At 39.8% G+C, this 21,822-nt stretch overlaps 1 protein-coding gene across 2 annotated transcripts; it reads right to left on the bottom strand.

Annotated features, from left to right (window-relative positions):
* Positions 1-10,258: 10,258 nt before the first annotated feature.
* safb (scaffold attachment factor B) lies at positions 10,259-21,806 on the bottom strand. Of its 2 annotated transcripts, none has more exons than XM_084723104.1 (21): positions 21,523-21,806; positions 20,436-20,526; positions 18,844-18,908; positions 18,485-18,691; positions 18,327-18,386; positions 18,188-18,227; positions 16,942-17,368; positions 16,551-16,594; positions 16,351-16,460; positions 15,156-15,305; positions 14,622-14,710; positions 14,278-14,327; positions 14,087-14,166; positions 13,810-13,952; positions 13,409-13,520; positions 12,927-13,123; positions 12,543-12,720; positions 11,911-11,984; positions 11,724-11,782; positions 11,415-11,469; positions 10,259-11,287 (listed from the first exon to the last, which is right to left on the bottom strand). In XM_084723104.1, exons 1-21 carry the CDS (start codon positions 21,673-21,675, stop codon positions 11,167-11,169), a joined length of 2,505 nt encoding a protein of 834 aa, XP_084579230.1. In that variant the 5' UTR covers positions 21,676-21,806; the 3' UTR covers positions 10,259-11,166. The 2 variants fall into 2 exon arrangements, with proteins under 2 accessions (XP_084579230.1, XP_084579231.1); XM_084723105.1 differs by having other exon boundaries at positions 10,259-11,284; positions 21,523-21,805.
* Positions 21,807-21,822: the final 16 nt, after the last annotated feature.

Below are 21,822 nucleotides of genomic sequence, written 5' to 3'. Positions count from 1 at the left end.
TATTACCTCTCCAAACAGAGGGCAATAAGAACAGAGTGACCTTTAGCCTAGATATTTTCCATCATAATATTATTGTACAGTAGGCCTGCAGTGTGCTCTAATCCCCGCCCTAATACCACATAATGTTTCATACTAAAGGATTAAGTTCTCATGTTTTTAAACGTGACATACATTTGTCTTTCATAGAATCAGTGGGTGTGTGAGACGCCCTCCTACTACACTGATCATCTACAGAAATATTATTCTTCTAAAATCCGTGGAGAAACAAAACTAAATGAGATTTGGATTAAGATATCACATGTGGAGCGTGACTCAGGAGGAAGGCCGTGTTGTTTCCGGTGCTGCCTTGAAAATAATGAGCCACAGACACATTAAAGGGACAGTTCAAATCAAAAATACACATCTTTCCAGTGACATGTAGTGCTATTTATCCATCTAAGTTATTTTGATTTGAGTTGCTGAGTTTTGGGGATATCGAGTGTCGACACGTCTACCTTCTCTTGAATGTAATGAACTAGATGGCCTTCAGCTTGAGGTGCTCAAAGCACAAAAAAATACATCTGAAAATCTCAAAAGCAACGTCTCTTTCTATAAATCCTGATTTGATTGCTCACAATAATAAATCTAGAAAGCTGCCTAATAAATAGCACTACAGGTATGAGGGGGAAAAATGTATTTTTGATTTTGGGGTGAAGTGTCCCTTCAAGAAATGTAACCCTTGTTTTTTGTTCACAATAGTTTTACTTATTCATCGTTTGGGGTCCCACAGAAAAAATCAACCATTTGTTTGACGTTTTTGCTCGAAAAATGACTTGAAATGATGAATTTTCAATTGACAAAATGATTAACTGACTAAACTTAACGGCTCTACAGTTGACACCAATCAGAAGTACAGAAATCCAATGTTTTTAACCCTGTTTCACAACCGGAGTCTCCAAGAGCCTGTCATCACGTTTACTAGAAATGATCACAAAATCAGGGAAATTTTAAGGTGATAAAACAATGTCAAGTATGCCGCTGCGAAGTTAAAGAGGGCTCAGGATCTCTAGGACCCAAAAACATAACATTTGGCTGATAAAAAAAAAATGGAAGCAACTAATTCACTTTCTTTCGTGAGAGGCCGACATTTTCTGCGTGATTGAACCTTCCCTACTAATCAGCTGCTGCTCTATATTTGCCCTCTCTAAAAATAATCTTCTGTTCCTTTTATCCTACATGTCCAAGTATAATGTATGTATGTTAAGGTGTGTTTTTGTATGTATGTGTGCGCCAGTGATTGTTGGGAAGGCGATGCTTATGGCCAGACCAACAGGCCCAACCCAGTGATTAGACAGAAGAGCAACGCCTATTCCTGAGCCTGTGATCTCAGTCCCGATCTCTACATTCACTGCCGTTTACTGCACTTGACCCCATGGGAGACCAGCAGTGATACACTACAGAGAAGAGATGTCATATCCTGTATGAGACACACCCTGGCAGGCAGACTCATCGAAATTATGTTTAGCTACATGCAAAATGAGTTTGTGTAACTTTCAGCGAAAAAAAAAAAAAGGGGAAGACAGCTTGTGGTGTTTTGGCCTGTATACAGATCTGATATGTCCCTGTTTAATGTCATTCAGTGCATTTGATCTCCAATTAGATTGGCTTCGACCCCGAGACCTGCTGAGGAAATTAAAAGATCACTGCAAAGAGAACATAGATTTCCTGCTGGTGAGGAATTCATTCACTTTCCTGTTGCTGCTTCTTCCCCTGCAAACCTAAGAGGGTACACATTTGTTTCAAATTCCTCTGTTTGCACTGCTTAGAGATCATGTTGCTGATTGCAAATATTTTTAAGTGAGTTATAAATACTCTCCATCTGTTCCCTTATATGTCTCCTTTTCTTTCTCTCATGCCTCCAGTATGTGTTTACAGGTGTAGTCTTGGCAGGTGGAGTCACAGGTGTAACATAAAATCCCAAATAATAACAACATACAGTCAGTCATCTCTGAAAGTGAGGCATAAACCTCATAAACTTGTTTTTAAGCAGCCGTGCAAACACACTCAAACACAAAATGGTGAAATTGTCAACATTATGATTCTGATGACTGAGAGGCTGATTCTAGGAAAAATGAAAACAGGGATTTCGTTACACAGAGCAATGCAGCATAAATATTTTTGCCAAGCAAATTTGCAGGGGCCCCCACATGTGCTGCAGAGGGGTTTCACCATGTGTGTACAGTATGTGGCTTCCAATGTAAAGAGAGCGTTTCATCCACAGAAAAAAAAAAAAAAACAGAAAGTGTAACTGTGGATTCTCATCTCTCTCTGGTGCCTTTTACTGCTAACAGGGCTTGATGTTTTTTCTGAGAAATAAGGGTTCCAAAAGGGTTCCTCCTGACAGGCTTTGGTTTTATCCAGAATCATTTGCTTTTGATGAGCCCTTTTAGAAGAAAGAGTTGTTCAAATTACTACAGCTAACTAATTATTTGAATGTGTTCTCATTTTAAACCCTCAAAAGACAAGAGGGTTTTCGGAGAAACCCTTGGAGCATAAAATAGGGTCCTGGGTGGGTTCTCATTGAAATCCCTGGAATATTAACAGGTTCTCAGTAGATCCCCATGGGTGGGTTATAGATGAAACCCTTTGAATATAAATGGGTTCTTGTTAGAACACCCTTAACAGGTAGTAGATGAAATCCTTGCAATATAAAAATGGTTGTCTGTAGAACCCCACTGATGGGTTCTACGTGTAACCCATGGAATATAAAGTGACAAACTTGTCACTAAGAGAAACCCTTGGAATGCTAAAGGGTTTCATCTAGAGCCATCTGGATGGGTTCTAGATGGAACCATTAATGGTTATCTGTAGATCCCTCTGGGTGGGTTCTCGATGAAACCCCTGGAATATAAAGGGGTTCTCTGTAGATCCCTTTGGATGGGTTGTAGATGAGACCCTTGCAATGTAAAAGGGTCCTTGGTAGAATGCTCTGAATGGGTTCTAGATGAAATCCTTGCAATATCAAAAGGGTTGTCAATAGAACGCCCTTGGTGGGTTCTCCATGCAACCCATGGAATATAAAAGGGTAGTCAGTGGAACCACCTGTTTGGGTTCTTGTTAGCACCTTTAGAAATTGGCCAGAATCTGGATAAAACTCTTAAAAACAGGTCCTGGGTGGAACCACTACACCATAGCAGGGTTCTTTGTAGAACCTCTCATAGGGGGCTCTGGGTGGAACCTTTCATTGATGGTTCCAAGTATAATCCAGTGTGTGGGGTTCTAGTTAGAAGGTGGAGGTGGAGGTGGAGCCTTTAAAAAAAGATTCCACCCAAAAAGGGTTTTCTAATGGGGACAAGCCAAATAACTCTAGTTCTTTATTTCTGCAGGGTTCCACGTCCATCTTCTTCTGTGTTCCTTGCTCACACAAGGCCACCGTCTCATTGTTTTTCATGACTTCACTGACACTCATCACGCCGTGTCCTCTTTTATCCCATTGTTTCCACTCGCTGTCATTGCCATCAGTGTCCAGACACAGCAGGAGACGAAAAGACCTTCAGGAATCTGCTGAGACCTTGAATCCAGCTGGAGAGTAAATAATGACACAGGAAAGCAAAAACAACTCATGAATCATGGTTTCACCTATCATAAGGTTTATATCACATTTCACTTAGTGGTAAGAAAGCTAAAGGGAAAGCTTTAATTAGCCACCACCAGAGTGGATTTTAAGCTTTAATTGCCCATTCAGAAGTCCATTAGAAGTGGGGAAAGAATTACTGGGCAGGACAGAGAGAAAGACGGGCTCTTCAGTGGGGGTTCGGTCTTTTATGAGTCTCCTACTAAAGACACACTGAGGTCTTAAAAGAGCCACAGAAAGACTTGAGAGGGAGATGTGTGTGCGCGCGGAGGGCAGTATTTTATTCCTCCATTCAAGGGTGACTCGAGGAGGTTGTGTTGATACACTCATGCCGGCAGTTTAACAAGGAAACTAATTGATGCATGAGCTGCGTGTTAATGTGTGTGTGTTTGTGTGTGCATGCAGTGGATGTTTGGGTGTTTATATCTAACATACACGGAGTGTGCCTCTTGTTTGTATCCACTGTTCACTGTAAACTGTGTGCACTCCTTTTATTGACCTCACTTTCCAGTAAGGGAACCAGCAAGACACCAAACACTGAGTTTCACAGAATAAATAATCATAGATGTTTACAGATTATCTGCTGTATGCAACATGCACAAAAAATCTAAAAACTAAACATTATTTTTATTTCTTTGGACACACACGAGTCTTGGATTTTGCAGATAAAATCACCTTTGTGGTTTCACTGTGAGCCATATTGTCTTTTACAGAGATGATGATTATGATCTCTTATATCATGTTTGACACATACATAAAAACATATTTAGGTATATATGAAACCTAAGTGCATGTTATAGATGCCAACCCCAACACAGCATGAGGACATTTTTGTTTGGTGGTTAGATAAGGAATGTGGGTGATGAAGGTGCCAGGTTTTGACAAAAAAGAACACTGAGAAAAAAACAAAACATACATTTAGTAGAATCAACTAATTTTTTCTTAGTTGAAGAATATACTGTACAGAGTTCAATCAGACTTTTCTTCTTCAGTGTGACTCAGAAGTTGCTGCTTCAACTTAATATCTTAAGGTTGCTGAACATGTCTTCATGAGTAAAACTGAATTAATATCAAGTTTATTTGAGAAGAAAAGGTTATATGTTTCGAAATATTAGTAAACGACCTCAACTTGTCTTTTCAAAGTCAGTCAACTTAAATTTTTAAGGCAATCTGGACACTAACTTTTGCATCAATTTTGATTATTTTTTTTAAACTGCCAATCAAGAATCTGACTTTGTTACATGAGTCCACCATTAAATTAGTGGAATACTCTTATAAGAAAACTGACTGAGACTACGCCAAAAAATATGAGCCATTTTTTCTTTTTTAGAGCCTTTTTATCCTCTATCAAACCCAGTGATGTGATCTCAGCGCAAACACAACAGTGGGTCTGACTCCAACAGTACATGAGTGATGGATGTATAGTGACCTCATGATATGGGCAGGACGCCAGAAACATCAGCCTTCCCCTTGACATATATAAAAATATATTTGGATATATATGAAACCTAAGTGCATGCACCGATACCACACCCCAAGACAGCACTGTTACCTAGCATGAGGGAATTTTGTCTTGCAGTTAGATAAGGCATGTGCATGTAAATACACCTACAGTGCATGCATGTACTGTACATACATTTCCCGCGCATGCACAGAGGAACATATGGTCTGAAGGCTATACATCTGTTGCTGCATGTCATTCTGTGGTGTGAACTTGGCTTTAAGTCTTCACACATTTGTCATGGACGCAATAAAGTGCACACAGTGTCCCGACAATGATACGCATAAACATAAAGCCTGCACACATACATGGATGTGTACACACACGCTCTGAACACTCAGTTTTTCCATCATAACTGATGCCTGACATTACATAAGCGCCTTCGAACATATATGTTGTTGGTTTTATCTGAATGATATGAGAAAAATGCAACACACCAGAAGCCTGATTTAGTGCTATGTTCAGTCCATGGAGCCAGCTGGTCATGCCAGTGTTCAGTCAGTTAAAAGGGACACTTGCCGTGCATGCAGCAGTCGGCACCAGTCTGGTCGGACCGGAGTTTCTCAACTCTCAACTGATGTCCCAAATCTGGAGAAAGAAGACATTTCGTAACTATTTGATTTCAGTTGCTCCAGAAGACGCAGGCATCTGGTGTTGAGAAGGTGTTGCATATGTGGAATTAGGCAGCGCAATCTTCATTCCTGATGACTTTCCAGTCTAAATTATCTGAATTATTCTGCAACTTCATCTTATCCAAGAATAAACTCCCAAGTAAACACATATATCCATTATTTTACATCAGATACTGGATGATGAGTAATGTAATTACGATGCGATTGGTCAGTTGATTTATGAAGTTGTTAAATAAGTCATGTGTTTTGTTTCTTGTGCAACCAGACATAAAATCCAACATTAAAGGCTGAGAAGACCATCAAATAATATTTTTTACATGAGAATCAATTCAGAGATTAAAGATCCCCTCCAGACATGTACTAAGACACATATACAAACAGACTACCTGGTGCAATAATGCCTGTGTGATATGTTTTTCCACAGAGAAGTATTAAAATCCTTTAAAAAGCATCTACTCCTTCCATCTCATTAAAATTCCAGAATCTATGAATACAGAAATTTAATTATTGTAAAGTTTTCCTGCTGGACAACAGGTGTCTCCTACTTCACTGTTAAGTGCATTCTCAGCATTTGTACACTGACAGCTTCAAGTTTCTACAGAACATTTGTATAAGTTGAATTTACTTCCAAACACGTTATGATGTCACCACTCATGCTTGTAGGCCCGTCCCTTAAAATCAGACTTTCTATGAGCTCAAAGAAACTTTCCACTCTCAGCAGATGAATGTTGAAACAGCCTTCGAGTGTCTAACTCTGCACAAGCATCATTTTGCACAGTGAAGCTCAAACATTTATCTGTAGGAACAAGAGGCTAAAGATATTTTTGAGTGGAGAGGGACTTAAACATCTCATGACAGACTTTTCTCACAATGTTTAGCATCCCTCTTATACCCTTGGATTACAGAAGCTAATGTTTCATTCCTCGATCAGGTTTTGGATTGTGATGACCCAGCTTGGCTCAAGTTTGTCTTTGCTTTCTTTTCATCAGTCTGGCTGCTCTCTGAGCTTGATGTATTTGGCAGGCAGAAAACAGAGTTTGCATCATTCCACTCATGCTGCTGCCCAGCAGCCCGACATGAAGTCTGGGTGTTCTGGACAAATGATCATGAGAGGGTCAAAATGATTGTTCAAGCAGCAGACCACTACCACATGAAGGATTTGCCCTATCACCCATGTTGTCAAGTTGTTACACGTCTGTTTTATCTTAAGCCCTTCTAAATCCCTTACTGAAATTTCCTCACAAAAACATGCTCACAACTCATATTTTTACAATTATTCTGTACAGTGATGTTGCCACTGTGCCACTATACTGTGAATTTCCTGCCTTTATCCAGTGCATTCCAATCTCTTCGCAATTATCTTTATGCATTTTTCAGTGGCCCAGAACACTGAAGCTCTGCAGAGCTCTTTCTCCTCCCCGCAGGTCGAGCTGTTGATCTGTGCTTCAGTTCAGTGGAAACATAATAAGGATGTTGTCACAGCTTTGTTTTTCCTCAGCTGTACAAGGAAGCTCCTGGTGGATCCACCTGTGGTGGTCTCAGGTCTGGTACCCTGCAGACTAACATACAGAGGACCTCATGCACATGAGTGCACCACAAATGCAAACATGTAACACAAACATACAACCAGCCTCAGCTCCCCTGCTGCAGCGTCTCACATTCACATGCACTGCCAATCAAAGCGATGAAGATGGTACCAAAAACCTGACATAATGTGAATTGTGTGTTTCTAACATGCAGATTCAAAATGCAGAGTACAGCAAAATATACTAGAGTTTGTAAAACCGACAGCCAGTCCAAGCTAGGCCCAAATGTCAGATCCATCTATTCAAAAGCTCATAAACCTCTTTAAAGTTGCTTTTCTGTCATAGATGTGATGATATGCTATAAAAGAAAATATCCCAGTTAAATCAACAAGTCCAGCTTGTCCAAACAGATTAAAGATTTCATATAAGAACTAAAACAGATCTTATGCTTCTGTTTAATACAGATGTAGTATACAGAGAGGAGGAAATAAAGAGGAGTGAGACAAAACAGACACAGAAATGCAGAGGACACTTCAGTTTGACAACTTATCAGGACAGACCTTAGAGAAAATAAACATAGTTACTGTCCAAAGGTCAGGAATCTGAGTAAATGATGTTGCACAGCACAGGGGTGACCAGAGGATCAGAGGAGTGTGCGTCCTCAGGTGTGTGTGTGTGTGTGTGTGAGAGAGAGAGAGAGAGAGAGAGAGAGAGAGAGAGAGAGAGAGAGAGAGAGAGAGGTTAAGTGTCTGCAACCTAGTTCAGACCCTGGGTGCTCTTCTCCTCAGCGTCTGTAATCATGTTGATATAAACTGTTCGTTTATACATCTGCATACAGTCAACTATTTCTGAAATAGAAACAGAAATGACCAGCTGTGGCTTCTATTTATGGTTACATGGCGTCCTCTAGTGGACAAAAAGACAACAACAGTACACATACAAAAGAGATTCAAGATTCAAGATATTTATTGTCACAACAGTTATACAAGTACAGTCGTGTGATTCTGTTCTCTGAGATGCTTCACTGAAAATTGCAGTAAAATTGAAAACGAAAGGAGAGAATAAGAAGAGCAAGAAGAAAATAAAAATATATAGTAATGTAATAAAATGTCCATTCATAAAAAAAACAATCCTCAAAGTTGGACTTAAAGTCCACAGTGATACAGTGCTACAAACTTTTTTAGGGGTTTTTGATGCATTTTCTGGTTTACCCCTGTTGAGACTAACATCCAAACATGATGTCGAGTACTTCCTCAGAAATGTGCATTCACCATGAGTCATCATTCATTTTCACATCATGACATGTGTGTCAGAGTGTTGAAGGTGGAAAGTATCAGTTTAAAGAGAGGAAGTTCATTTGTTAAAAAAAAAAAGGAACTTAGGGTCAGTAATAGTTAAGGACCAAGGAAGTTCAAGTGAAGAAGACAAAAAAAGAGACATGAATTATGTGAGTGTAAAGTACAGACATCAAAATCCTTCAAAAAAGATCATTTCCTGTTGCAATTAAACATGCAATCTGTAATCTTGGTTGACCTGTGTGTGTTACTCTGCAGCAAGAACATTATGTGACAATGACACTACTAAGGTCACTGTCTCCAGAGGATATTGTTGGACTGCCAGACCACCTACTGGGTTTGCTGTTACAGCCAATAGCTTCTCACCTCATTTCTTCAGTCTTCACTGGAGGTCTACAAGCTACGTGAAATATCCATCCTCACCAGACTTCAAGTTGAGTAACTCTCCCTCTGCTATTTGAGACAGTTTCAGGGCAAAAGATTGCAAATACCCACTGTATGTGTTAAAGGGAAAGGTATCAGAGTAGTGGCCTCCTTATTGTCTTATTGCGGTGATTCAGATTTAATGCAACTGAGTTTGACTGGCTTCAATTGGAGTTTTTCAATACCTGAATTGTGCTTTTGTTGCTGTTTTTAAAATAACTTTTTCATCATGCTGCATGCTCCATTCATCCATAAAAGCACTCTTGTGTTGGGTTAAGGCTGTCAATTGGGGCTTTAAGTCAATCAGAATTTTAATTATGCTTGATGCAGCATCATTTAGTATCGAACCCATGTTTGCAGAGCATTCCCAAAACTCAATGTTTTGTGCACGCCAAAATGAGGTGGACAAATTCTCAACAGTATAAACAGAAGTTAGGTTGACATGCATGTGTCAACTAAAATGTTCAGGTAGCTGAATCGATGACTCACTTAACCACCAAAACTGAGTCAAAAGGGCCACTCAGTGCAGTAATCAGGAAAATTTAATGCCCAACTTATATGCTGCATTTTTATAAGAACGGAAACTGTATCACAAGAAGGGAGGGTTGAAATTTAAATAGTTGCATCAATGCGTCATCATTTTGGAAATCATACACATTATGTTTTCTAGGCCAAAGAGGAAAAGGACCGTCCAGACGTTAAAAATCTGGACGGTCCTTTTCCTCTAATAATGCCCCAATAATGCTGAAAGGTATATACAGATTTTGGAAGAACATTTGCTGCCATTCAGATTACACCTTTTACAGAGTGGTCCCTGGTTTTTCATCAAGACAACACCAAGACAGATTCTGCAAGTTACAACAGCGTGACCCATCTCCCACTGAAAACGTGTGGTGCATTGTGAAGCACAAAATACAACCCTGGACTGCTGTGCACCTTAAGTCATATATTGAGCAAGAATGGGAAAGAATTACACTTTCAAAAGTCAGTTTACTACTATTGATCCTGAGTGCTTACTGTTATTAAAAGAAAAGGTATCACAGTGGTAAACATGCCCCTGTCCAACCTTTTTTGAAACAAAATCAGAATGACTGTATAAAAACATTAAAACATTGTCTTTGCATTGTATTAATTTGGATATAGATCAAAAAGTTTTGTTTTTAAGTCGTTGCATTCTGTTTTATTTAGAAACTGGAGTTGTACTTTAAAGTTTGACATCTAAACATTTGTAATTGAGACTTTAAAATATGAGTCAGGAAGCATTCATCTGAGTAGCGCCACTGCAAAAAGATGAAAAATATTTTATTGTCGAGGCAATTTCACCCTGTGAATATTACAACTGAGCTCAACTAGACACCAGCAAGTGATATTCTCTGCCAAGGGAGTGAGCATGGCAACTAAATAACACTGTCAACATGAGGACAAGAAAACAAAATATAACACCGTTATGCAAAAAAGCTAAAAACACAAGTTACAGAAAACTTTGAACAACATTCATTCACTAAATTTTACATTTAATCAGTCAATAGATGGTTAACACACACACACACACACACTCCAGGGGCTTTTATTACCGTTATCCAACAATCACACAAAGCAAATACTATACAAAAACAAACTCATTGAAATATATATATATATATAAAAAAAAAATCTAACAAGTACGGTATGCAACAGGTAATTTAAAAACCTTTTCTTCAGCAGCACAACGTCATCAAGCATCTGTTTTACAAAAAGAATAATGTCAAAAAAGGTGCCTCAAGCTCTGAACAGTTTAATTACAACAAAGGCTTCCTTTAAGCAGAATGGAAAACTTCCACAATGTCTCAGACAAACTGGGATACAGAGAGAAGACTGGTGAGGTTAGGTCCATCAGCCCAGGTGTCTAGAAAACATCTGAATTTACAACACAGAGCTCTGACGTGACTCTCCACCACAGGCTGAAATATTGTTGCAAGCAGACTGTTGTGTTGTACAAATAAGGTGGTTTGGACTGAATGATAACCACAAGGCAGGAGATCACTACATCACACACAAAGAATGGAAAAAGAATTAGGAAGCGACCGGAAAAAATAAAGGTCTCCATCAAAAATGGATTGGAATTGTGTCAAAAAAGAATTCCTGATTAAAAAACATGTACAAAACCAAGATGGTCACTACTGTCTTCAGACAGGTGTCAGTAACGTCGGCCAAAAGCTCCACCCTGCAGCCCGCTGCCCTGCATCAGCTGGTTCTGTCTGTTGAGAGCTCCAGAGAGGGACTGAGATGTTCCTGTGTTCATGTAGCCTCCACGGCTGCTGACAGACAGACAGACAGACACACAATGAGTGATACTGTTCAAACAAATAGTGCTAGCTGCTCTTGAGAGCTGTTTGTCTTAAAAAACTTTTTTTAAACTGAGGCTTAAATCTATCTGATATTCACCCTGCCATTCCTCCACGTGCCATGTGGCTCTGGCCTGGAATAGCACCATCTCTACCTGGAACAAAAGAGCAAAACATCAGACACACTGACTACAATAGTTATAGCTTTATATGACTACTGACTAGCATACCAATTACACTTTAGGAGACATAAATACATTTTTCCTTCAGGCTACCGCTGTATTTGTGCTGTCTGCCACCTCAATCCTCAGAGGGCAAAACTAATGTGCTCCAAATGTACATCACTGTATCACAAAAGCAGTGTAAGCAGCTCAGTCGTTAAAGCACAAATAAGCAGAAGTATAAATACTTTGCCACGTTCTGTCTCCATCCATCTTGCGGCTGGAGTCCCAGTCTCGACTTCCGTCTCTAAAAAGACAAAAAAAATACATTTCAATTTTTTTTTTCATCCTTCGGCAAAAACAGCAGCACTGAACTCTGTTTAGGTTTTTATATGTCTTGAACTGAAGCCATGGCCAGCTCAGTTTGGGGCTCACCTGGGATTAAGGCGTTTATCATAGCCTCCACTCCATGAGTCTCTGCCATGTCGGTCTGATCTGTCTGAGAAGTGCTGCGTGAAGAAACACAGGACAGTTCTCTCAGTCTCTCACACCATATTACTACACAAACTTTAGGTTTCAAACTGTCTAAGCAACAGTAAAACTCCTGATGTTAAGGTGTATTTTAACTAAACTGGTCTTACTGGGGTGCCTGTTAAAAAGTGCATGTGATACAGCTAGAATGTGGGGAGACTCAGAATAAATGTAATGTGCTAATAGGAGCTGCAGCAGGAGTATTAAAACACACCAACTGTTGTGGCTTTGTTTCGGGTGCTTTCATTTTCAAAAGAGCTTAAGCTGTTTGTGGATGGTCCACACTGTAGGACATTTTTAAGGAATCCAGGCGGGAGGTGAATCATAATAGGTCAGTTTTTTATACATATATATCAAGTTCTTATATAAATCAAAACACTTTTCCGTTCTCTCTTGTCTGCTCTGGTGGCTGGTTGCAGCCATGCGACCAGTGCCTGTTGTGTGGACTGTGGATCAACGTGAATGTGATGGCAGGAGTGGGATGGGATGCGAGTGAAAATCTACTCCAGTACAACCCTTTATTCCACACCTCTTACCTGACCATCTCTGTCTGCACCAATGCCACGAGTGTTGTCACGCCTGTCCATCAATATGTCGTCTTGGTAACGGCCCCGGTCCCTGTGGTCGAAGTCCTGATAACGGTCCTGTCGAGTAAAGTCTGAGCGGCCGTAACGATCATCCATCGCCATGCGTTTGTCAGCCCAGTCATCTTTCCTAAAGACAAGGGCAGGCAACAACATCCAGAATGAAGCTCACCCACTGAGAGCTGCTCTGTAACCAGTTCATATATACAGAGGTACTCAACTCTAACCGTTTGTAATATTCTTAATGATGATTTAAAAAAAAACAGCTGAAATTAACCACTGCTTAGCAATAAATCCATGAATCAATATCACTAGACTATGTCCATTATAACTCACCTGCCATCCAAGTCATAAGGCCTCTTAACAGGGCGTCGCTCCTGTTCATAACGCAACTGCTCCTGCTGCCGTCGCAGCTCCTCACGCTCCCTGAGGATCCGCTCCTGCTCACGCCGCCTCTCATACTCAATACGTAGCCTTTCCCGTTCCAAGAACTGACGCTCCATACGGTCTGCGTCGAGGCGCTGCTTCTCCGCCTGGGAATCAAATCATTCATGGGTTTCAATAAGTTTATCAGCAGAGAACTTGTGAATAATTAAGACTATCTGAGAGATATCTGACAAACTGATATATGGGTTATGGTTACTGATGAACAGCTATTCCTATTACTTTATTATTTTAATTGAAAACAGTAGTTGTATTTAACTGGCTAAGATTTGCACCAGAGAAAAAATAATGCAGGACATGTGTGCAGAAACACTGGTAACAATGCAGTGAGAGGACAATAAATTCCTTGCTAGAGATAAGTATTCTGACATTACCTCCAGCCAGTGTCTCTTCCGGATCAAGTGCTTCCTCTCCTCTCTCTCCCGGAACAGACGGATACGCTCACGTTCACGATCTGGACGGTTGTCACGATCACGGTCCCGGTCACTGAAAGAAGATGGCGAAGATCAATCAGTCAGCACCAAATGTACTGTTCTGGAAAATAAATGAGTAAATATAGGCTAATATCATCCAGTTAAAATCATATTATACTGCAAAGATATTTTTTTCAGCCATCTATAGAGCATTTTTTATTCCACAGAAATGCACACGGCAGTGATGAGACACCAAGATATTACTAGTTAATAATCGAAACAAACAAAATAAGTTAATAAATACTTAATTATGTTTTACTGAGCCTTGAGCCCCCCTCCCCAGATTTCCATATGATCCTTACGTGACTCTGCGTCTCTCCACCTCTCTGATCTCCCGCTCTCTTTGTCTTTGTCGCTCCCTCTCCCTCTGCTCCTTGATCTGGTCAAATGAAAGGATGTCTTTCTGCTCCTTACTGGAGGACTTTCGGTCCCGACTCCTTGTGCTCTGAAGAAAAGAAGAGAAGGAAAAGTCAACCCTTGACAGTCAACTCTTCTAAACCTCTTAGAACTACGTTATGCATTAATAGTCAGTTTAGAAACAGACAGTTATGGGGGTTGACAGAGTGAAATTTTTCTTACTCTTTCCTTGCTTTTGGTTTTGACGCTGATGACAGGCTCTCCTTTGGACTTGTCCATAACTACAGTCCTCTCATTTCGCCCTGTTAATACAAACAATATGTTTTGAAGAAGTGATAATCTATTGAACATTTACTTGGTGCATACAGGCTGGAAAATAGTATCATTATTATGTAAGAAAAATTATGTCTCACCTTTGCCATCTTTTCCTTCTCCCTCAGATTTCTCATCCTTTCCTTCAGATCTACAGGAAATATTAACAGAGTACCCTCTATCACATCCATATCAACAAATATTTCAAAAATAGTTTAATAACCAGTTTATTTTCTCCCATTAAGTTGACAGTTCATCCACTCTTGAGTAACATAGCTCAAGGCCTCTAACTGCTGTGCTTGGAGGTAACCACTGGGACATACCATGCTTAAAATATATGCACCCATGATATTTAAAAGCACACTGGACCAAAATAACATGCCGGTTGGGTATTTTTTACTAAAATACTTCACTAAAGCATGCAGCGGCTTGTGTTTCATCTTACTTGGAGTCAGAGGAGTGTCTCCTGTCACCGCCAGACTTTTTGGTGTCAGTCTTGTCTGCTGGCTTCTTTCCCGCAGGCTCATTTTTAGCCTAAAATATTTAAAAAAGGAACGTGATTATTCACAAAAGTTGAATATACAGATTAAATTTGACACAGATCATGCCACACAATGAAAACAACTGTTTTGTAGGTATTTTTATCTCAAAAGATATTCTAATCTTTAACAAAATTATACATCATGAAATCTTAATTTCAACTCAAATCTCTTCTTACAAGTACCTTTTTCACAAAAGATTTGAAGCATGAAATTTCGTTCATAAAGATTACAAATACGCACTTTTCTGGCTTGCCTTTTTTCTATTCTTATTGGTTTCCAGTTAGGATCATACTCATCCGGATAACAACACTTTTAAAACTGCATACAAATGCTACAATTCACTCAGATACATAAGGTGTTTATCTAGGTGGAACCACAGTTACTGGAGAACCAATGAATACATTAAAATGAAGCAAAAATCTTCCTCCGACACTCACCCGCTCCACAGAGATCATCCTGCCATGCAGCTCAGTCCTGTGAAGGTGGCTGATACACTTGGTGGCCTCCTCTGTGGAAGACATGGTGACAAAACCATAGCAGCGAGCCCCGGGGCTCTTGGCGTTTGTCACCACCTTGGCTCCAACAACCTGCAGAAAATGGGAAGATAATGAGAGGGGAAGCAAGGACAGAGGTAGAGAAGAAGAAGAAATCCTCAATCTTTGATCAAATAGTAATCATTTGCAGTTGGGGGTGATGTGTTACAAAAGTAATGTGTTGCTCTTAGTGCAACAAAATGATGTGTGTTCCTAATCAGTTTTTCAATAATGTTATTATATTTACTATGTCAAGCTACTCGTTATTAAGGGCAACCGCTTCAATTCAGAAGTAACCACAACATGTGTGCAAGTGTAGCAAAATACAGGTTCAAGAAGTGAAGCAGTCATCTCACTCATGGTTATTACTACAAACCAGCACAAAAATGACAACTAACAACATAAATCAACATGTTCTGAACAGACATATTACAAACATTAACAAAAAGTAATATTTGCATTTCGGGGAAATAAAACAGATAGACCACTGTATTCAGTCCTGCGCCGCTTTTATTTTATTTAAAAGGCCGCCTATAAAATGAGTGATGGGAAATGTAGGCTGCCTATATTTTAACCTACATTACAAATCGGAGCAGAGAGCAGCATGCACTGCTCTGCCCAAGTTACAAATTGTAGAGGAATATATTTACTCGGTGCCTTTTTAAAATCAGGCATCAACCTCACATTTACACATGTATTGGGAAAAAATAGACTAAAGCCTAAATGAACACTTCAGTTCATGGCTGAGCCTGTGAGACACAGTTGCAGGGCCTGCAAGGAGCTGCAAACACAAGATTGAAAGGAATGACTGAAATGTCTTTTTATCTGAGTGTTGCAATACAGGGGCATTTGTGGAGATACTGCTTTGAAAAAACATTACCCATTTTCATTTTATAATGATAATAATGTATAGTTGTCATTCTGCTGTTCTTATGGGGAGTAATGAAAAATATTACTCTACACAAACAATAATATTATAAAAAGATGTCTTACTCTCAAATGAAAATAATTTGTAAAATGTAATGTACCTTGCCCAACACCAATGTTTTGTAAATTTGTGGCCTGATGACAACAGTGAGAATAGTTCGCACTCACTAACCTTTCCATATTTGCTGAAGAGAGTTTTCAGATCAGTCGCTCTGGTAGTGGAAGAGAGGCCACTGACCCACAGATTCCTGCTACTGCTCGCTGTAGTACCACTTCCAGCAGCTACACACACATACAATAAATTAATGATTATATATCCACTGAATTTTAAGGATAAGAACACGGCAAAAAAAAAACACTTATGTCACTCACCACTTTCCTCTTTTGGCTCGGTCTTGCCATCTTTTTCCTCAGGGCTGGAAACAAAGAAAAACAGCCATAAACATACACCAGTGAGGATACCAGGGATTTCTCCTCAAACAGATGTATTTACTTATGTGTTTCATGAAATAATACATAACTGACAGTGATCAGCCCATCATGTCCCATAGTGCAGCGATTTAATGGTGAATAAATGGTCCCAATACATTACTGGTTAATGGGTAATAAAGTGGGATACGTGAGTGTAAAGAATGACAAATGAAAACGGACAAATGCACAGAACGTTTTTACCTCGAAAAGAGCATCCAAATTTTGCTAGCACAAAGGAGCCAATGCAACAGAGATAGCCATTTTGGTTTCTAGTAGACAGAAAGCAACAAACCTCTTTTTCTGATCATCGCCCTCTACAGAAGAGGACTCTTTCACTGTGGAGGCTGAATCCGCAGCAGCTTTCTCTTCTGTCTTCTCATCCTCCTCACCCTTCTTAGACCCCATTTCTGAATCAACAGTTTCACCCACAGTGCCCTGTTCGCTTACACTAACAGCCTGCGAGCTTTTGTTTTCATTGTCAAATGTCTCTTCTGGGGCGTTCTGCATGTCCCCAACCTCTTTGGTGTCAGTCTCCACAACATCCCTGTCGCTCTCCACATCTCCAGAGGCGGCCTTGTCGGACTTGGCACCAGTGTTGGACACATTTTCTTCCCCTCCGGCGGTGGCGGCTTGCTCTTCTTCAGGGCTCGTCTCATGGCTCTGGTGGTGATCTTCGTTAAGCGGCTCAGATAAACAAGACCCGGCTACTTTGTCATTTTCTACGGATTTAACAGGAATAGAATGGCACAGAGTTTAATCACTTCTGAAACACAGCAATGGTTAACGAGGAACTGGCAAGGCCTGGATTAGGAACGTCATGACCACTGGCCTGTGCTCTTAGAACTATGTATTAAAACGATGAAGTAGACCCTAACGAGAGACTGGAAAAGAACCCAAAGGCTGGAGGACAACCAGGCAGCTAGTGCGACTAACACTCTGGCTCATTTTCTCAAGTTGAACCACTTCACTCTGTTCACCTGATCCAAAGCAGACAAAGAGTTCAGTGCTGAAGAAGAGCCACAAGAACAGCAGTGCAGCGGTAGCTTCTCGCTGCGGTCCCATCTTCTTTCAGTCCTTGACTTTCCCAGTGTCCATTTGTGGCGACCAGAACTTCAGCTCAAGTCCAGGAATTTTTGTATCCAGCTGATTTCTGAGTCAGTGTCCTTAAAAAGTCGTAACAGTTGACAATTCTTGATGGATGTTCTTTGTCTTGATCTTCATGTGGCAACCTAGAAACACTGCAATCACCTGCAACAGCTCTCATCTCCCTGACCTTGGAAATGAATTGCTGTCAGTGTGCATCAAATTGTTAACCACTGTATTTTCAGTACTTCAAGAACATACCTGGAGACTTAATATTTACCAGTGACTCATTAATTGTGGTTAACAAAATTTCAACACAAAGCCAGCAATTCCCTTTGGGCTTCCAGTCTCTCTTCCTGGTTGAAACTAAACTAAGTGTTTGCATTCCAAGCTCAACACTGTAAAAAAAAAAAAAAAGATGTCTCCATCTTTTTATAAACCATTTCCTACAGTACCTGTTTCCTCTTTGATGTCTTCTGCATCTGGATCCTGAGACTGAATAAAAAAAAAGAATAACATCTCAGTCAATGTGATCTTTTGTGACATTTCACACTTCTACAGCAGCTTATGATGCATATTTCTCAGGAAACATACCATATTGATTGACGAGCTTGTGGTATATTCGTCCTTATCTACCATCTCAAACTCCTCCATCTGTTAAAACACATACAAATGCAGTTACATTAAAGCTTTCCACTTAGACAAATTTGTAGATTAATATTAGTAGAAAAGGTTGAGATCTAGTTTTTCACCTCTGGACCTCTTGCTTCATCTTCTGACTCCATGGGCCTGTCGTCATGCTCTTCATTCATCTCTGCATCTTCATCAGCATGAAAATTCTCTGTGTCATCCTCATCGTCCTCGGCTGGTATTCCATTGTCGTTCTCCGTCTCATCTAGAACGTTCATGTCAAGGATGTCCATTTCCTGCATGTTCTCATGGTCCTCCTGATTGTCCTCCTGAAAAAGGAAGGGGACAATTTGCTAAAAACACTAATGAAAACTCAGCGGCAATATCCAGAGACAAACAACAGTTGTGCAGGATAACTCAAAAGTCTTCAAAAGCATTGTGTTACAGCATTGCTTAAACAAAATAAATTCTGCAAACTCACATGGCCATCATGGGAATCCCCCTCAATAGTGCCGTCCTCTGGTTCATCATTCTCTTGCCTGGTATCTAAAAAATACATTAGTTTACACAAAGATGTCAGGGTGTCTCACAGCCATGAAAGAAAACTGCTGTGTGCCAGATTTTACATGAGGTGGACAATATCAACATAAGTCAATACAGAGAGAGAGACATGTGACATGTTCTACATACACCCAAGTGAAAAACGTCTGTGGCTGTGTCATAAAAAAGCTGGTTTGTCTCTGCAGTTGGCACATTTGGTACACCTAACATTTAAAACCCAACCACAACTTTTCAAACTACCACAGCCTTTACAAAAGCACTTTTAGCAACAACCCCAAAGCACATCTCATCTTGTTGCACTGATACTCTCTTGGAAATGTAGACTGTACATTTTTACAAATGTTTAATATAGACATGGAATCACACTCTACTCATTTCAGAGCAGAGTCAAATGAGGACATGTTGCCTGAGTAATTAGGATGATTATCCGGCATTTGGAGATAATTGGCATTAGTCGATCCCTGTGCTCACGAGGCCAGTAAACAAAAAATGTCTGCAGACAGAATGATCAGTGTGGCTGCCGCGGAACGATATCAGAGCTCCTCTTTGTCAGTTGTGGGAAAGTGGTGAAAAAAAAAGAAGTTTGTTTCAAGCTCTGTACTATAAGTCTCATGCATGAACGGTACAAATATTTGCCTAAATCTCGTCAATCACCATCATGTTTTCAAAATGTTTACACATTTCTCTATGGGAGAAAGGGAGCAAATCTAATCTAAAACCATTACTGGCTAGTGTCAAATATATAATATGTCAATGTATAGAATAATGGAGCTGAATGACGTTGCTTCTGACGTTCTGTATCACACTCTCACTTAATCAGTCACATTCTGAAATCTACAGCATAACCCAGTGTACTTTTCTATTTTAATTAATTACTAAAAATTCTATTTAAAACAACATGTTACAGGCTCAGATATTCAGGTATATTAGATTGAAATGTACAAGGCATAATGAAACTACACGTGACATTTCTTTGTTTTAATATCAGCATTATATATGACCTATTTGCCACCATGCTTTCTAAATACTGACACTGGTCATTGCAAAGCCTATACTGATCAACCACTAGAGTATAATAATGTTTTAGTAGGAGGACTATAGGGAACTTGAAATCAAAATTGACTATTTATCCATATTCATATCCATGAAGTGGGTATATGCCAAGTTGCCAATTGATCTGGCACATTTTCCAAAATCTAAAACAGTCTAATACGGCAGCCCTGGAATAAATCCTTCATGCACTGGCAAGAACTTGGCAAAAAGTGGCAATTCTAATGGTATGTGACATGAATAGAACAGCTGCAAATCTGTTGTTTATTAATGCAACAGAGCGTGCTTAACCGTCATGTGCACAGGCATGAATTACTAGGAGACCAGGTATCATGTGTCCTTTGGAAAGCAGAGGTCTTTCCAGCACTGTTTACACAGACGGGGCAGACAGTGTATCAGACTACACAGTAATGAACAACGTAGGTGAGGTTGTGTGCACTTTGCATCTCGTGCAAACTTTACCTTTAGTGGAGCGTTTAGGTGTAGATTTCTTCGGGGCTGACTCTGGGGTGATTATAATCTCTTCAGGATTTCCACCCTCTTCCTCAATTGCCTATTACGGAAATTTGAGCAAAAGCACAAATTAATACTTTAGTGAATACACTGTGCAAATTATGAGCTTAAATTAAAAACAAAATCAAACCTTTAAATAAAAATCCACTAGTCCTCTTACTTGGAAAATAGCAGAGGGGAAAAACAAGAAAGATTCTTACGCGTTTTTAATAATTAGGGTTGCAATGATTAAACAAATTACAAGGGACTGGTTAAAAGATAAATCAATGTTAAAAGAAGGGATGTTGTGACTGAGATACATAAAATAAAAAAACGACAACACCATAACAATTAGAAATCAAGCACATTGCCTTGTAGAAAGATGGAAAAAATGGTTGAGATATATAACACATTTCCAGCGACCTTAGATCAGATGATGGCTAAGTAATGAGATACTGACACTCATTCGTGCGTGTACATACAAACAGGTATGTAGGTATCATGTATAAGTATATTCATGTGTATCTCTGGCATCCAGTTGTTGCATAATGTATCCTCCAACCTATATATATCAGCCTATTTAATTATATCGCATGCAATAATGCACAATTAGCTACTACGACTACTACTGTCATTATTACTTATTTTCCGATGTTGTTGGTGTGGTTTTCTTGTTTGATATTGTTTTACTTTATTTCTTCCCACTTTTACAATTTTCTTTCTTGATATGTACGTTAAATGATCTTCAAAAGAGCAAAACAAACAAACAAAAGACACCATCAAATAGGTAAAGAGAGACAATAATGAAATCACTTAAGTTAATGTTAACGTTTGCTGTTTGACGTTAAACGCCGCTGACTGTTAGAATGATAGCGCACAGTTCAGGTCAATAGGTGTCATAAGCTAACATAACGTAGCATTACGTTTTTTATCGGTTTGACATGGTGCCTTCACGAACCTACAAAACACACGCTTCGCACACACGTGTACTAATAAAACACACACTTGTGCTAATAAAATTCAGTGCAAGTTGTTAAACAAGTGAGCAGTTAAAGACCTTTTTCAGCCGCTCCGACAGCACACTCTTGACGCCCGTGGTGTCCAGGTTTCGTTTCTTCAGCTCGGCCTTCAGATCAATAACTCTCAGCTCCGACAGTTTGCGGACCTCTGCCCCCTCCTGAATCTCCACGTCTGCAGATGGGTCAGCCATCGTCTCGTCCGTGAAAGGGTCTCTTCAGCTTTAAAGTATCCTTCTGTGCACTTTATTTACTAATGCTGCACCACGAATGCGAGCAGCTGGCTAGCAAAACTACTGCAAAATGGAGGCCGCGGCGAGCCACTTGATGTCAAAGCGCAG

The sequence above is a fragment of the Lutjanus erythropterus genome, chromosome 7, assembly GCF_056507025.1.
Source record: "Lutjanus erythropterus isolate fLutEry1 chromosome 7, fLutEry1.hap2, whole genome shotgun sequence".
In the NCBI taxonomy this organism is placed as follows: Eukaryota; Metazoa; Chordata; class Actinopteri; order Lutjaniformes; family Lutjanidae; genus Lutjanus; species Lutjanus erythropterus.
This window is presented reverse-complemented; position numbering and strand designations above follow the sequence as displayed.

Bases quoted from the DNA above. Each gene is read 5' to 3' on its own strand.
- safb (XM_084723104.1), bottom strand. From the start codon at position 21,675: ATGGCTGACCCATCTGCAGACGTGGAGATTCAGGAGGGGGCAGAGGTC. The intron at 20,527-21,522 runs GTCTTTAACTGC...TTTCCGTAATAG, and splicing joins TGTCGGAGCGGCTGAAAAAG to GCAATTGAGGAAGAGGGTGG. The intron at 13,953-14,086 runs GTAAGAAAAATT...TCTTTTCTTCAG, and splicing joins AAACCAAAAGCAAGGAAAGA to AGCACAAGGAGTCGGGACCG.